Source organism: Astatotilapia calliptera, chromosome 18 (genome assembly GCF_900246225.1).
Source record: "Astatotilapia calliptera chromosome 18, fAstCal1.2, whole genome shotgun sequence".
NCBI lineage: Eukaryota > Metazoa > Chordata > Actinopteri > Cichliformes > Cichlidae > Astatotilapia > Astatotilapia calliptera.
This window is the reverse complement of record NC_039319.1, coordinates 23,151,293-23,168,473: the sequence shown is the minus strand read 5'-3', so window position 1 is coordinate 23,168,473 and position 17,181 is coordinate 23,151,293. Positions and strand designations below refer to the sequence as shown.

The 17,181-nt window shown below is 41.0% G+C and overlaps 1 protein-coding gene across 1 annotated transcript; it reads left to right on the top strand.

Annotated features, from left to right (window-relative positions):
• Positions 1-8,207: 8,207 nt before the first annotated feature.
• Positions 8,208-14,357, top strand: angptl4 (angiopoietin-like 4). Its single transcript, XM_026150005.1, has 7 exons — positions 8,208-8,863; positions 9,636-9,746; positions 9,870-9,951; positions 12,415-12,528; positions 12,620-12,715; positions 12,896-13,180; positions 13,287-14,357. The coding sequence occupies exons 1-7, from the start codon at positions 8,336-8,338 to the stop codon at positions 13,469-13,471; spliced, it is 1,401 nt and encodes a 466-aa protein (XP_026005790.1). The 5' UTR covers positions 8,208-8,335; the 3' UTR covers positions 13,472-14,357.
• Positions 14,358-17,181: the final 2,824 nt, after the last annotated feature.

Below are 17,181 nucleotides of genomic sequence, written 5' to 3'. Positions count from 1 at the left end.
AATCACACAGGTTTTCATTCACAACTGTGGACAAAAAAAACAAACAGTACATCGTTCTGAAATAACACGTAAGACCTTGCCTGAACTATAACTCTGAATACAGACAGAAAGAAATGCACATATAACCATGTGACCATGAACAGCATGCCACAGAAAAAAGAAATATATAAGCACAAGAAGGCAGCTGGGTGATAAAATACAAAACACAGTTTGGACATGCTTGATTTGCTTTTATGTAAGCTAAAGTGCAAAGAGGGGGGGACAGCTTCCTTGTGTGAAGGTCAGAAACAGAATACATTCACTCATTTATTTATTTATTTTATAAAGCAGCCCCCACTCCCACACACACACACAGTGTGCATGACTTATGCAAAATATCTCACACTTCGCCGCACAACAGCAGGTGCTCGCACAGACGGGAAAGTGACGGGCTCACATACAGGGTCAGATTCTTGGCGTCTGATAAAAAGCCTGTTGTGGAGGGACGGTAATGAAAAAAAACACTGTTTTGAAGCTCTGTAGCACAGGGTTTTAAGTAAACACTGTAACAACAAGGCTTTGTGTTCTGGCTCCATAACTGCTGGAAAAACTTCAGTACTGGCACGGTATCATGTATTATTCCAGACGTGAAAATGTCTGTGTGGGGTGATGTGATCTGGCTCATCTTATGGCCCTGCTATACGACTTTGGGGGATTTAAAAGTACAGTCGGGTTCAGTAAGCACTCACTCTCCACATCGCTGTAATATTTCTTCATATGGATCACAGCTTGTAGGTAAAGAAATGAATCAATATGCTGCTCATCACTGCTTGTTATTGTAGCATCATGTACAGTACATACCACAGTGGCCAGCGGGCTTAAACAAATGTTATCTGGGTTAGATGTGCTCTCTAAAATACAGAAAGAGACATATTATGACAGTTTGAATGCACGCACAATATGCAGTCGATGGCACATGCTAAAACTTTACAGAGGTCACTGAAGAGTTAAGTTCTAGTGGTGTTGCATTTAGGGTTTATATTACATTCCTGAAAGATTTTTGCATTTATTACATGGGTTTGTAGAGCCACAGAAAATCAAAATATGGCTGTAAATGCCCAAGCTGCTGACACACCCAGCACCCACGCTTTAATGGAAGTTGCCGTGCTAAAATCCAAGTTTAAAACAAAAAAATTTAACCAAATTTTCAATTGGATGTTACTCTCTCTGTCTATCTGAACTCAGGTGAATGATCTTCCTTCTATTATGTGTAGAAAAGATTATGTACCAACTTTCAGCCCAGGTGAAAAAACAAAATTATTTTTATTTACCACAATAAAGAAAAAAACACACAAAATAACATACTGGCTAAAACTGTTGTTTATGCATTATTATTATTATTACTGCTTCTTTTAATTCCATTCCTGCACTGCTGAGAAGAATAGCTCTGATTTGCACCGTTACTTGTGAAAACACAGGGAAAAAAGCAAGGCCTGAACTGCTTTCTGGTGCCACAGTTCCAATTAGGATTCTGGATTTGGATTAACGCGGATCAAGGCAGTCACTCTGGGTTTTAATGGGGATTCAGCAGATGGTCAGAGGTCATGCACTCAATGTGGAATCTTATAAATCTTGAAGTGGTTCAAGTGGTGCATTTCCTGAGAAAGACACTGTCTTCTCACAGGAGGTGGGCGGTTTCACTGCAAACAAATTTAGCGTATTGTCATTTTCGCAGCAGGAATAAGAGACATAAGAGCACGATTCCTGCAGAAATGTCAGTGCTAAAGAGTGCACATCTGCTCGGACACACTCATGGGTCAGAGCCTCCACTATTTAGCAATAACACTCTGTAACACAAGCCTACTTTCCTTCTCTTTCTTCTGCAAACCACCAGCTGCTTAACGCTGGGGAGGTTGTCTGCCAGTACCCTCAGCTATCCCACAAAAAGCCTCATTCACAGTCAGATCCCACTTCAGTTCAAGTGTCTCTTCCACCTCCACTCCTGTTGATTAGAATTAATTGAGAAGTGAATTAGTATCATTGTGATTAGCGACCTACACCCTGTGACCCAAAGTGCTTCTTACGCCGTGGTGAACTCAGTGTGCGTGCGTGAATGTTTCATAAGAGGCCGATTAGTTCATGGGAATCAGGCTCGGTAACTGGGGTACACACCAAGGGGCTCATTTTGGGGACAAACAAGGAACAAAGCTGCATCCTCTGAAACCCCAAGGAGACTAAACAGCCACAGAGATTTGCGGTTTAAGTCCATAAAATGTAAAAGACGAGTTCTGGAGAGATCATTCAAAGCCCGCAGCCTCATTTCTGCACAATCCCAAGCCAATATAGATATGTGTTTCTATTTATTTCCAGCTGCAGCATTTAGTTAGGAATTCACGTAAACTCTTTTTGTTCTCCCGTGGCTTATATTTTCAGAGCATCTTGTATATTCCTTGGTATGTACACACTGTTAAAGGAATATATAGAAATGAACTGATTAGGTTTTTGATCTCACTCCACATAAAATCTGTGCTTTAATAAATGAGAGAGTTACAGCCTCAGAGACTGTTGCCTGACCTCAAACATGGGGCAGGTCTTCCTTATTTAAACACTTTTGTTCTGATTAAAAAAGATACACCATGATCCCTGTAAATGTTTAGAGTTGCTGTGAGGAGAATATTTTTTGGTTGTCTATTTGTGCAGAGCTAGGCGGGCGTTAGATTTACATTTTTGGAAGTACACTAGTTATTTTCAATATTGAGAATTTTGTCTTCTTTTTTTTAAAGAAAGAAAATAAGTGGCAGTCATTCCTAAGTAAAGGTTAATTATGAAGTACCACAGGGTTCAACGCTAGGACGAATTCTATTTACATATATATGCTTAACTTAGGCAGTATCATTCCAAGACGTGGCATACCAGGGCTTTCTTCCAGAAAAGAAAGTTCTTCCTTCCCACTGTCACCAAGTGCTCGCTCATAGTGGGTCGTCTTATTATTGTGGTTTCTGTATTATTGTAGCGTCTTTACCTTACAATATAAATACCTTGAGGTGACTATTGTTGTGATTTGGTGCTATATAAATTGAATTGAATTGAATTGAATTGAATTGCTGGGACCAGTTAGCGTTGCACAGATGTGAAAAAGCAGCTTTTGGGCTGTTCTCTCAATGGCTTCTCTGGTTGCTTTCATTAGTAACCATCCCAGCAGTTCATCTTGGTGCTGTGCTTTTATAGCTGTTGTGTAACTCTGGATTTTGTGGCCAGAAGGGAGGAAAAAAACACATCACGCTGCAGAATTGACTCAAATTCTTGGTGCAATCTGTCACCCAACTGTCCTGATATTACATTTCTCTGCATAGTCTAACAGAATTTAGCCTGAGGACGACTCCATTACTATTCAGTCTTAAATAGATAGCATTAGTTTGCTCAGTGTACTTGGTTTAACCCCAAAAGTGTGTAAAACACTGTGGATCTCCGGCACCATCAAAAGAAAAAAAATTGTATGATGGGAAGACAGCTGCTGTTCTCAGCCACAGTCTATACATATCTAAATTTTCCAAAATGGAAAATGTGTGGGCTACATTCTGTACTTTTCTGCTTCCTGCATCTGGGTTACTCATTTAGTCCATAAGCAATAAAAAAATAAAAATAAAAACACTGAGGGAAAAGCATCCAGCATCTGTCTGCATGTGTTCCTTATATGTCCAATCGGAGAAGTTAAAATATCCAAAGCTGTCAGTCGAGCAGAAGCACCATGTTCTTTTGTATCCTGCAGCATGTCTGTGCATGTGCGCCTGAGGTGAGGTGACTTGTAAAAGGTGTTTGTCTGTGTGCTCTGCAAGAACGAATAATTATATAGACACGCAGTAGACTGTGTGTTTTGTCAGCTGCACAAAAAGAGCAATAGTAATTATTCATTCTGTTACCTTACATAACTTGTTTTTTGTCCCAAATGTTTTGAACTCAAACAGAAAAATGGCTCCATGATTTTACTAAAGAACTGAGAAATCACAGTTCGGTTAAGCAGGTTGTTAAAGTTCACAAACAGGCATAAAATCTGGCATTTAGTGTGTGGACACTGAAGGATTCTCTTGGAACATGCAATATGTAAACAGGTCCATGTATTGAACTGTTTATTTCTATTATCCCCCTGTATCCGCTTCTTCTATGTACCCAATGAACCCAGCTGGAGGTGAAACAAGTCACACCTCGTGTTTCAGGACAGCTGGAGGCTTAAAAGAAACTGGCAGGTTTTGATTCGCTCGATGCTGCGTCGCATTCAGTATGCAGTGCTTAAGGCGAAAGCAGTAGAGCAGGCACTGAAGACCCACCACCGCCATCACCCCTCCTTGTAGACAGATGAGTACAAGTCAAAGTTGAGCAAGTAGGCAGGGTATGCTCTCGCTTCTGGCCACTGGGAGGCAGAAGTGCATTTTCTTTGGCATTTATTTGGAGGACAGGAGCTGGAAAACTGGTTCTAGCTAGTTCCCCTCTACATCTGGATGGTGCCTGAGTATATCTCTGCTTAAATAAATGTCTTCAAAGATGTATATTTTTAAAATGTCCACTTTTTGCTGTAGTGTCAGACACACCGGTCTGATTTATAACTGTAAATTTGAATAAATGTTTAATTAGCTGTGGCTGCAATCCACTATGGATCTCTTATAGTTCATGTTCCATGACTATGAGGGCCACCTTTCATGTTACCGTTCCTTTAAATAAAAAAAAACTAATACACCAGGAGTAAAACTGTATTATTGTAGGGTCTTTGCCTTATAATATAAAGTGGCTTGAGGCAACTGTTGTTGTGATTTGGTGCTATATTCAATAGTTAAAATTGAGTTTAAGTAAAAGCTATATATATAATTCTGATGTCACCCCTATTATTAAAAATAAATAAATAAATAAAACCAGCCTTTTATCGATGACCAGTCCTGTTGTACGCAGGCCTATTCGTCTAGAGTTGCATCCTTAATCCATCTTCACTGAGGCAATCACAGAGCAGTCATGAGCTCCATTCGCCGGCTGTGCAGTCGGCTCGAAAGGTCACTGCTTTCCTGCTCCTCATGAATATCTCATGATGTGTGTGATGGATGTGTTTGAGCCTGCCTTGTGTGATCATATATTTATCATCTCTTCAAACTGGGACATGAAAGAAGAAGCTTCAATTGTTTTCTTTCCTCTGGGTTTTTCTTCAGTTTTTCATTTTTATTTTTGTTTTATTCATTTAAATCTTTTTGGATGTGAATTTCCAGCAAAGACAAGTGGAAAAAACTGTGATGTAAATCACCCAAAAACCTCGTGAAACAGCCAGCCCATGAGAATCGGTTTACTGCCTCCAGCACCTGCTTTTCTTTTCTTTTTTCTTCTTTCATTCTTCCCATTTTCCATTCCCTCGTGCACAACCATGTCTGTGGGGGTGAAGGGGGGGCTGCACTAGGATTTACAGATGTTCTGTGTTTGGAATCTGGGTAAAAGGTCAGCATGCCGGCCAGAGATGGGAGCGGCCATTTTGGGAAATTGAATAAGCAGCTGTGGCAGTGAGGTGTGGATGCGGTGATGAGCAGGGACACACACTCGCTCGGAGGAAACGGGGGAGACTGATTCCCACACTGTTTAACATCCATGGCATTAAACAAATTTTTAAAAAATGATAACAACAGTTTTTGTAATCAATGGGTTTAGTCTGTTCTGGGGTAAATATATAAACTGTCTGCTCCTCAGATCTTCATGTTTGAGCTGATTTTATTCTTGTTTTTACTCGAATACTAAGCTCTGGGGTACTTGTACATACTTTGAGTAATTCCAGTAGCTACTTTGTGTCGTAACTCCATTACATTTTGATAGATCGTGTACTTTTTACTTTACACTTTTTGGATCGCAGTTACCATTTGTCGTATACATTAAAACTCTACACATATGATCTTGTAAAATATAATAACACTGGCACTGATTAAAGTTTCCAGCAGCATGTCAATAGATGTAAACATTAAAATGCAGCTTAATGTTAATAGTGTACCTGCAGCATGCTATAAATCACATAATTAAATGATATAGAACAGAAGAGACGGCTTTGCTGTGGGTAATGAGCACAGTTTGTGAAAATACTTGTGTGTACTTGAGTAAAGCATCTGACTACTTCTACCCCTGATGAAATCTAAATATCTGAAAGACAACATTTCTTCTAGACAGTCTGAAACGGTCCAGTGTGCTGCATGTCAAGGTCTCCTTCAACAGACACATTCAAACAGCTTGTTTTTTTCCACACATGACAGATGGAATATTTAGCAATCTTTACAGGTAAAAAGTAATCCTTACTGTAGCTCACATCCCTCCCAAGTTCTGTATTGTCCTGAAGGACTGCGTAAAGGCTGGTGGGTAATCAGCGTGTACCATCATGACACACGTAAACCAGACAGTCATCGGGTTCATTACAGGAATTGTTGGATGAATCGAGTCTGTTTTTTGTTATGCAGTAATCCTGCTTGTCCCTGCTCTACAACCACTTGGCCTTTCATTAAACTGTAAAAAAAAGATAAATTCAGTAAATATACAGAAGATGTTTACGTTCAGTGATAATCCTGCTCTACTGTAACTGAGAGGATATGAATCATCCCTGCAGTGCGTCAGTTTGAGAAACAAAGGTAAATGTGTGTGGGTTGACCTCAGCGCTCCTATTACATGAAGGGCATAAAACTGAACAAGAAAAGCCTATTTTTAACCGGAGCACTGAGGGCTTTCAGTGGAAACCCCTACCCTGCTGAGGCTTTGGGGGGAAAATAATGAATGTTTGTTGCATTCCAGTCCATGAATGAGGGTGCTGAGTTTCCCCATCCCAGCACTGTCAGCAGTCTCTGAGTCACCTTTCACCTACTTAGTCTGGTCTGCAGACAGGAGAGGGTTAACCAGGACCTTCATTTGTGGTCTCCCCCCAGATCACGTAGGGTTGCCAATAGAGGTTGTTTAAAAAAAAAAAAACCTAGAACCCGTAATATTGACAGTCTCTGTGCCGTGTGAACTTTCCCCTAATTCTCACAGTGCTCAAGGCTTCTGAGCAGCAGCAGATCTTTACTATGGAGAACCTCAGGCCAAATAATACGAATGTTCCTCTTCCGATGACACACATTCCTTGTATTATCCAAGGAGTTATGATAAAGAAAAATCCAGATAAAGACTAAATAGCCATTTCTCTGGACTGACTTTTTCCCAATAGGATGTCAGAGGAGAAATTCAATAGCTATTTAATTTTATCTTTACCCATTCTTGGTATTTTTAAAGCAATTTTTTTCATTTTAATTTCTTTGTCCCAAAGTCTCCAAGATGAATAATTGAAGATTATTTATATTTTTGGAAACTGGGTGATTGTGAGGTTTTTTTTAGTGTTTAACACAAAAGATAATTTAAGATTTCAGTGGACAAACGTGCGGTTTCACTGTTTTCTGACATTTAATAAAAAATGTAAGTTGCTCAACAATAAATCCATTAATGAATAAAAATATTCAGCTAAAGACGCTCGTTTCAGATTAATGGGTTTCATTTCAGTGGTATGAATTTTAAATATTTCAAAGTTTACTGTGAAGAGAGATTAATTTAGAATTCAGGTATGGATAGATTTGTGGTCATCGTGCACCTTCTCTCGTATTTTTAATTTGAATCACAGCTGTAACATTTTGACTCTGACATTTTCACAGCTTGCTATCTGCTAAAATAAAAACAGCATGAGGCACATGAACTAAATAATACAAGCGAGTACAGAAGAACACAGAAAATTGAATGCTGGCTTGATTTTAAATGATGAATAAAAGAAGTTCAGCTATTTCACTGTCAGCATGAACTAAGGACACAATGAAGAAGCTCAGTAAAGGTCTGTGCTTCATCTTTATCCAGCACAAACTCACCAAACACAGAACCACATTGTTCATCAAAGAATATAACCTTTTATCTGGCTTCTGATATCATTGTCAACTGTTCATGTACTCATAATCATATTACAATCATAATGATCAGACTATACTACTATTACAAATCATAGAAGGGTACACAACTGTCCTGTCTCCCAGCGCACAGAGATGAACACCACTTTATCATTTCTGGCGTCAGCCTCTGACAGGAAGAGTTAACAGAGAGGTGGAGGAGGGACAGAAACCTGAGAGTGACTGCACGCCTCCTTCTCCTCAGCTGGCCAATAGCAGGCGGCTCACAGCTTTGACTTGACGGCTGAGAAACTATATAATAGCAGCACTGAGCTTGTTTATCCAGGAACCTGAACTATCAGATCCAATTCGAGAAGAGAAGGCAGGACACTGCACAATTCTGTGCACAGTTTACAGACGTATTTCAGAAGTTTAGTAAAACGGCAGAAATGAAGACAACACTGGCAACTCTGACTCTCTGCCTGGTGGTGCTCATGGCCACAAGTTTCCCAGTGGAGAGGAAAAGAGCCTCAAGCTCTGGTGGTGCTACCAAGGAGAAGCGTGTCCAGTATGCAGCATGGGATGATGTTAACGTCCTTGCCCACGGCCTCCTGCAACTGGGCCAGGGGCTGAAGGAGCATGTGGACAAAACTAAAATCCAGATGAGGGACCTGTCAAGCAAACTGAAAGTCTTCAATCGCACTGTGAGCGAACTGGGGAAGGAAAGCCAGAGGCTACAAGCAGAGGGGGAGCTTTTGAAAGCTCGGGCCCAGGGACTGGAAGACAGAGAGGGGCAGGTGCTGAATGTCACAGCCGAGCTGAGGGATAAGGCAGAGGAGATGCAGCAGGAGAGAAGGACAATGAGTGAAAGACTCAGCCGCCTGGAGGAGAAGGTGGACGGCATGTTGCAGGGAAATGGAGGGATGTCTGACATGAATGCTGGTGCCAAGAACAGCAGTGATGCTCACAACATCCAGGTAAGATTATGTGTGTAGGTTAATGATGATCATTAGAACTATGTTGGATAAGTTGAATGAAAGTTAGTCTGGGAGGGAAATTATCTGAAATGAAGCTTTTCCACTGTGTGCAAACCATTTTTCTTAGAGTTAAGATACTTCCATGTAGGCCCCTCAAAGTACAAAGGGATTTTGCACTGGTTATCAAGTCAGTGGATTTACAGCATCCAAGGATTACAAGGTGTGTGTGTGTCTGTGTGTGTGTGGGGTGGGGGGTGTCTGAACACTCAGTGGTCCTAAATAAAATTAAACAGAGCGTAAGCAGCGGGTGGTGGTAAGCCGGAGTGGAAGGTTACTACTGCAGGCGCGGATAAACGTGCAGTACGTGCAGACAGAGCTGCCGGATAAAAAGGCTCTGCCAGCATCAGATGCAAGAATTTTCCGTTCCGTTGCATTTTGCAGCACAGACACTGAAGGGGCTCATGAAAGTTTTGCTTTCTTAGCAAAGCTTCGTTTACAAAGCATTGTGTGAGTCGGAGAGCTTTGTATGGTGAGCTGGAAAATCCCGAGCGGCGAATGGGTTACATAACTACACCTACACACTATTGGCTTGTCATTGTAGGATAAAATAACAAGTTTCAAGCAACAGTTTGAAACTTACGGGTACCCTATTTGCGGTGTTAACTGGAGGACCTCCTTTGAGCGATGGATTTATTTTACGCACAAACACGTCGTCGAATAAAAATGATATAATAATTAATATTGTTGCACCTGTGTCATATTTTTCTGTCAGCTCATGCTGGAGGCCCAGAACAGACGAATTGATGATCTGATGGAGCGCATCAGACTTCAGCAGGATAAGCTTGACAAACAGAACGTGCGCATCAGGACCCTGCAGAGTGAAGTAAGCAGGCGCCACATTTACGCACACTGCTTGCACAAAAAATTCTTTAAACATCTTTATCGTTATTATTATTATTATTTTGTCATTTTTTTTGTCTCATCACTGATTTGCAACCTTTTTCAGATCCAGCAGTCAAGACAGAAAGCCTCCCAGCGGAGCAGCAAATCCGAGGGTGGTGTCGCGGAGCAGCGCGACTCGCCGGCCGGTAAGTAAAGCCAAAAAGCGTCCAAAATCCCCCCCTTGACACTGTCTTAAGTCGACTCTACAAAATCTGACGCCAAATGTAACAGACCATCTGTCTAGTAAGGCCACAAAGAAGCTTAAATCACTAGCAATTAAAATCAAGGAAACTAATTAATTCGGGACAAGCTTATCAGCTCAGCGTGACGCCAAAAATACCAACAGGTGCAATCCCTGAGAGCGACTGAAATATTATTATTACTCGTTAAATACGATATAGCATTAACCCTCTCCAGGCAGACGTTGCAGATTTGCAACAGTTAAGAACTAACAACCTGATCACCCCACATACATATTTTATGAGTTTCTTTTACTCAGAAGTAGCACTGCAGGACTTGGTTGTGCATTAGCAACAAAAAACTTAATTTGAGCCTGAGAGGGTTAACACAGTCACGTGTACAACATATTTAAAATATAAAGTATAGATTTGGGGTTTTTTGTTTGTTTGTTTGTTTAATTGTAAGCTGAGTCTATCGTACATTTGAGGGATTTTAATCACAATAGCAACAGGAAGTTGCTGGAATATCGCTGCAGGAGTTGTACGGGAAATTAGTAAGGTGTTTAGTCAGCACCTCTGATACTGTGGTTTACAGTAATTATGAAAGGCTCTCAGACTGCAGGCACGCCAAACAGCTGCTGTGACTGAACCAGCATGAATGACTGGTTTCATCCAGACTGGACTGGATGCTGAACAAATGGGGAAGCGATAAGAAACTCTGAGCTTTCTATCAGATTAGATATAGATCTCATTTTATTCCTTTTTAGTTTTAAATAACGCTGAAATCTGCACATATGGAATAATTGCAGTAATTATGAATGAATACAAATGGAAAATGATATATTCAAACTGAATTCTCGGGTTGTAATAGCCATGTGTGTGAACTAGGTGAAAGGTGAATGTGGCTGAGGTAACATTAGAGTTCGGTCATTGAAATCACAATTACACCATAAAGCTCTGACATCTGCAGGATTCAGGGATGGGGGAGAGTTATTCTGGAAAGGTTTCAACTGGGGGAAAGTTTGCTGGTCTCTGGGAGAATTCAGTCAGGGTCAGACAGCATGCCAGGATTACGCGCAGATCATTTCTGCGCTGTGGAGGAGGGAAAGGGCAACAAGGTTTTCTTGGACTCATGTTCAGATTTCTCACCTTGGGTCTTAACTAAAATAAAAATAATAATAATAATAAAGGAAAACAAAGGGGAAAGGCAAGCTAAATTTATCTCTGAACTTTGTACAGATATCGTATGTTGTTTTGAAGACACTCACCTCCTCCCCATTTCCAAGATGTCCCACCTTTTTCTGTTAAACAAACATTTTTACATCCCTGAAGAATGAGCAACCTTTGCCCTACAACAATCAAACAGGCATTCCTCCTCCTGAGCCTCCTTTCCCTTTGGTCGTCCTCTCCTCCCCCATCCCTGTGCACCTCCCAGCCACCCCATCTCCTCCTTATTTCCAATTATAATGAATTAGAAATGTGCTAAAGTTCAGGAGAACCCTTGACCCCTGAGCAGACAGTCACCACAACAAGAGTTCATTTCTCTAAAGAAGAAAAGGTCACCTCACACAAACAGATTTTGCTACTGTGTGATCAGCTGATGAGCTTTCACTGAAACAACTAGAACAACCAAATTTAAATCTATATATATGCACAGTAAATTGTGATGAGGCTTTGGCAGGATATTAAACTGCACTACATGATGTCATCCTTACTAAAAAAAGGATTATGCCAGGGGTGCAATTAGCCTCATCCCTTATTAAAGCACGTGCCAGCTCTGGAGACCCCTGCTCTGCATACAATAACAGCCCCCCTCATCCCTACACCACGCTGTGATCATTCCCCAGGCATGCAGCAGCCATGCACATCTTCGTCACCAAGCGGCTGCTGTGCACGTGAGGGAGGTGTGACAAGCCAAGGGGGAGGAAGGGGGTCGGATGCACGAGCGAGAGGGCGGGGGGTTTGTAGAGGAATGTAAAGGATAGGAGTATGTAACTCTATAGGTTGCACAGCCCAGCACTTAAAGAGGGCAGGCTGCCTGGGAACTGGGAGAAAGGTCATGTTTACAACAGTCCTGCTAAAGCTAGGTCAAAGTTTTTGTTTTTTGTTTTTATCAGGAACACACTCATATCTCCAGACATAGTGATAAGCTTTTATTTTTCTTTCCCCTGGAGATATAGTCTTATTTGAAAACACTCTACTCGAAGTGTGCAGCAGCCCATTACTGAAAGATTCACTAACTGTGAATGACCTATTTCTGAAAGCTGGGTAGGATAACCAAAATAAAAACATTTGAGGGAGCTGGGGCGAAATCTGAACACAGCGGTTGGACTAAAAAGGCAGCATGTCTAAAGCACATCCAGGGAAAAAGGCATCCGTGATACAGTCCAAGTTTTAACTTTTTTTCCTTCTTCTTTGTTCTTTTTCCAGAGACGGCATCGGACTGTCACGAGCTGTTCATGAGAGGAGAGACCACCAGTGGGGTGTACACCATCCAGCCAGCAAACTCAGAGCCCTTTGAAGTCTTCTGTGAGATGACAGCTGGTACGTGGAGCAAAACTCCTTTAGATTTTGAACCTGCTGTTTCATCAGATGGAATATGTTCTGATCATTCTTTCTCTGTTTTTCTATCCAGACGGCGGATGGACAATGATTCAGAGGCGCCAAGATGGTTCAGTGGACTTTGACCAGCTGTGGGATGCCTACGAGAAAGGCTTCGGCAGCCTGAATGGTAAATGCTTTTAAATTTTATTTCACTGGCTGATTGGTACAGTGTTCAGACAGGTTATCTGCCTTTTAGTAACGTTGCATCAGTGGACAGAAATACCCTCCAAAAACATTTTAGCACTTAAACCTGAAATGGACCACATGCAAACAGAGCTCAAACTCCTCTTCTTTCCTTCCTCTCCAGGAGAGTTCTGGTTAGGTTTAGAGAAGATTTACTCTATTGCCAAAGATGGCAGCTACATCCTCAACATCAAGCTCTCTGACTGGGTGGATGACCTTGCAACCGTCCGTCTCCCGTTCCAACTGGGCGGACAGGAAACCAAATATTCCCTCCAGATTCAGAAGGGTGGCACTTTCAGTGACCTCGAGAGCTCCCTGGCCACTGACACCGCCTCTGGTCTGCCTTTTTCCACCCATGACCAGGACAATGACCAGAAAAGTGACACCAACTGTGCCAAGCACCTCTCTGGTAAGATACAATGATGAACATCCTTCAGATATTAACTCGTGATGTGGCTCACATAGAGTCCAGTAAAAACGCATCAACTAACCTAATATCGTCCTGTTTTTTCTAGGTGGTTGGTGGTTCAGTAACTGTGGGCGCTCCAACTTGAATGGCAGATATTTCCAGAGTCCTCCTCCCAAGCAGCGGCACCAGAGAAAGCAAGGCATCTTCTGGAAGACTTGGAGAGGCCGTTACTACCCTTTGAAATCCAGTATGATGATGATTGCTCCCGCTGCAATCGAGAGCAAATCATAAAAAACCAGACGAGGCAAAAACAAGAAGGGTTGTAAGAAGCAGAACTATTGGTTGATGAGGTAGAGCTTGCCACTTCCTTGGTTATCTCCCTTTAGGGACTTAATCTGAGAGCTACAGCCCTCAAAATCAGGACTGTTCTCCAGAGAAGATGAGCAGATTCCTTCCCGGCATTGATGGCCACAGAAGAGACAAAGCTAAAACGTGCAATGGAATTTAAAAAAAAAATTAATATGTCGTAGCATTGCGCAGTTTCTTTCTGCTGGTTTGAAGCTGGTGCTCCCAGTCAACAGGACGTCCCATCACAGCGTGTCCCAGCCTGTCCAGTGAGCTGTAAGCAAAGAAGCTTTTCCAACAAGTCCAGACTCCTCATCACATGTGAGGTGTCAGCTGTGTATGCGGTCTGTTGATAAGTTTGAATGTAGCAAGGACTGTCAGATTTTTAATAAAAAGGAAAGAAAAAAACCATGCAGCATGCATCAAGCAAGCCTTTTAAACCCAATGGGGCAGACCAAATGGAGACTTAATTAAAACAGTCATTTTCTACGTGAACATGACGACAGAAGCATTGTGTAAAGTTGTACTTCACTGTAAACTAGATGCAGAAACACTGTTCCAGCCTTTTGTACCACATACTGCACGTTCTGCCTGCAAATTTGAATCAGTCGAAAACTATTCTTAACTGAGTTGTTCTGATTTTCCTGTGGAGATGTTGTTGATAATAAGTCATATTGACTACTTTTAAGACGAGTTTTTGTAAGTAGTATTTGAAGGACTGTTTTCATAACTATAACTGTTACTGTTGTCCAGTGATATTATCTGTGTCCTTAAGACTTGAGAGCTACTGTAGATGTTTTTTTTCCTTATTTAAATGTTGTAAAAAAAATCACCTGATAAATGTATATATCTATCTATCTATCTATCTATATATGCTGTTTGTAATTTATGTTCTGGTTTTTTTTAAGAGAAAGATTTGGGGCCATAAAGAGCCAATAAAACTGATTGAAACCAATATCTGTGTGCACTTTATCTCTGTTATGTTCAATGCAATTCAGTTTTATTTACACAGCCACAAACCTCAACAGTCACCTCAAGATGCTGTACATGCAAAACCCCAAGAATCAGATGACCAAGGGCGACAGTGGGAAAGAAAACTTCTTGCATTTTGCAGTAAATCCATAACCAAGATGTGATGCAAGGCATGTAGTCTGATTTCACATTGTGGCTACCTCATGTAATTAAACTGATATTTATTTTTCTTACACTTGTAACACAACACTGAGTTTGCTAACCGCGCAAACACACATCTGCACTAAACCGCAGCCGCACGTAGCAGACCTCTCGATCAGCAGCTTATACCTGGAAGCAAACCTTAGCTCCAAGGTGTCAGCTTTAATTTCCAGAGCACCACCTTCTACATCCTTGTCAGGCTTACTGTTAATGTGCTTCATCCACAGTGATCCTCCGAGAACTGACAGCCGGGTCAAGATCAACATCTGAGACAGCTGATCTGAAGGAGTTTACCCTCATCTCAACTCGCCTTTCTCTTCTGGGCTACGGTGTTGCCAGTGAAAGTCGACGGCCTGATGTCACAGCTTGGGTGATGTAAAAAGAACGGGACAGCACTTCCTGCAAATGGAAAGCATTTGGTGACTTGTTGTGGTGACTGTCTGCTCGGGCGACTGTAAGGCATGGGAACAGGTTTTTGTTTTTGTTTTTTTAAACCTTGGTAAATAAGGTTTACCATTTTTTTTCATTTAGCATGCATTTAAAGTGTTCTTTCTGCAACTCTCTAAATCAAAACTAAAACCAATTTATTCTTGAAATGTACTTTTAGGGCATATTAAGAAACTGTGGCAACACAAACCTATTTGCATTTGTCTAACACCTTTAAATATCTCTCTATTTTTTTATTTATTTTTTTGGTCGTGGTGGTGGGGGGCTTCTAAGCCCAGACATTGGGATAGTCTAAATATTGTTATTCCCATTTGATTTGCAAAGTTTTATATGAATGAATGTAAACTTGCTAAAATGATTTTCATGGTTCAAAGTCAAGGTGGGCCTATAAATTAAGTAGAGTTTTAATTTGAACAATAAATAAATAAATAAAGCTTTCACTTAAGACGCTTTTGGTTTATTTGTGTTGACCTCCTGCTGTTTTGTTCTCTTTGGCTCTTTCGGGAACAGTGCCAGTACAATCCAGTTTTGGACAAGTTTTGGACAACAGGCCATTCTCTATGAACCCTAGATTTTGCTTGAAAATCCGAGTAGATCAGCAGTTTCTGAATCACAGTCACTTAAATCACTATTCATTCCTTATTCTATTGTCCAGGTTGACCTTTAAAAGGCTGCTTTGACCATGGCTACATGCCTAAATGTCTAATTGCACTAATAAGATGTGATGGCTGCACTTACAGCCACACAGTGGTAATACCCACCATGTTAGTGTAGAGGCTTATAAGTAACATTGCATTCACATTTCTTTCTTTAAATATAGGAATTTATTTACAGGACAATAAATAACTGGTTTTGGTTTAGTTAATTCATATATCCACATAACGCTGCATTCTAAAATAAGTGCGCACATTTTAGTTTACACTGTTATGTATGATTAATCTTTTGTTACCTTAGTTGCAGCTGTTCCAGTCCCTTGATTAAGGAGCCAAGAGGTGGAAAAGGGGCGGAGCGAGGTTTAAAGGAAGGCTACAAATTGGTTCACGCCATAACTCGGGACCATGGGGGGGAATTGGAGTTCATTATGTTTGGTTTAGTTAGGTTTTGTGTGTTTTACCCCTTTTCCTGTTTTTGTGGGCTGATCAGCCACTATTTAAGTTTCCCCTTTGTCTCGTTAAGTTAGGTCAGTTTGTTTGAGTTATCAGTTGTGTTGTCAACTTTGAGTAGAGTTTTGTTAGTTTGACCTCTTTTATGGGCCCAAGATTTTGATTCTTTTTGCATGAGTTAACCAATTATGTTTTTTGGGTTAAATAAAAAATCATTTTTTGGACTTTAACCTGTGCCTAAGTTTCCTTCACTGCACGGTCCATCACATAAGACATGGCTGATTAGAGGCTTGCAATAACAAGCAAAGGATCAAATATTGCCATTTCCTTCTTCTCCAAAGGCCTGCTTGTTTATTGAAGTGATTTTAAGGGCAGTGGAATCCAGTTAAGTCTCTGCGGTGCTCCCAAATCAATATGAAGCATCACTCAATACATCTAAAGGTTACCACAGCATCAGCTGCCACATGTTTGGGGAGCTTCAAAGCCCTCTTCTTGTAGCTGAGGTGGATTTCTTTAAGTCAGGTGCAGGTCTGATGTGAAGAGGAATACAGGAGCCGGGGGGTCTAATTGAGGCTTTAAGCCACACTTGACATTTAAAATAATAATTTTAAAAAACCTTTTAATCCCAGAAAATATGAAGTACAACAAGACATATAACCCTTCACAGGTAGAAAAACAATAAGACTGCACCAGAAGAAAGCTTGTGATTGATTCATACATTTATTCATTATCATGTACAAATTGTATTTCGGTGGTACAAAGCTGTTGTAAGACTCCAGTGCTCACCCTCTTGTTGTCTTTATTGCAGTAAAAAAGGGAAATACCAGCATGATCAAGAGTCAAGAGGTACTTTGGCAAATATAAATTATGTGTTAAGAAGGCAAGCAGACATCTCGAGCAATGTAATATGACGGGGTAAGACGGCGCAAAAAC

Excerpts from the sequence above, each read along its gene's own strand:
- angptl4 (XM_026150005.1), top strand. The coding sequence starts at position 8,336 with ATGAAGACAACACTGGCAACTCTGACTCTCTGCCTGGTGGTGCTCATG. Across the intron at positions 12,529-12,619 it reads CTTCTGTGAGATGACAGCTG|ACGGCGGATGGACAATGATT; the intron begins GTACGTGGAGCA and ends TTTTCTATCCAG. Across the intron at positions 13,181-13,286 it reads CTGTGCCAAGCACCTCTCTG|GTGGTTGGTGGTTCAGTAAC; the intron begins GTAAGATACAAT and ends TGTTTTTTCTAG.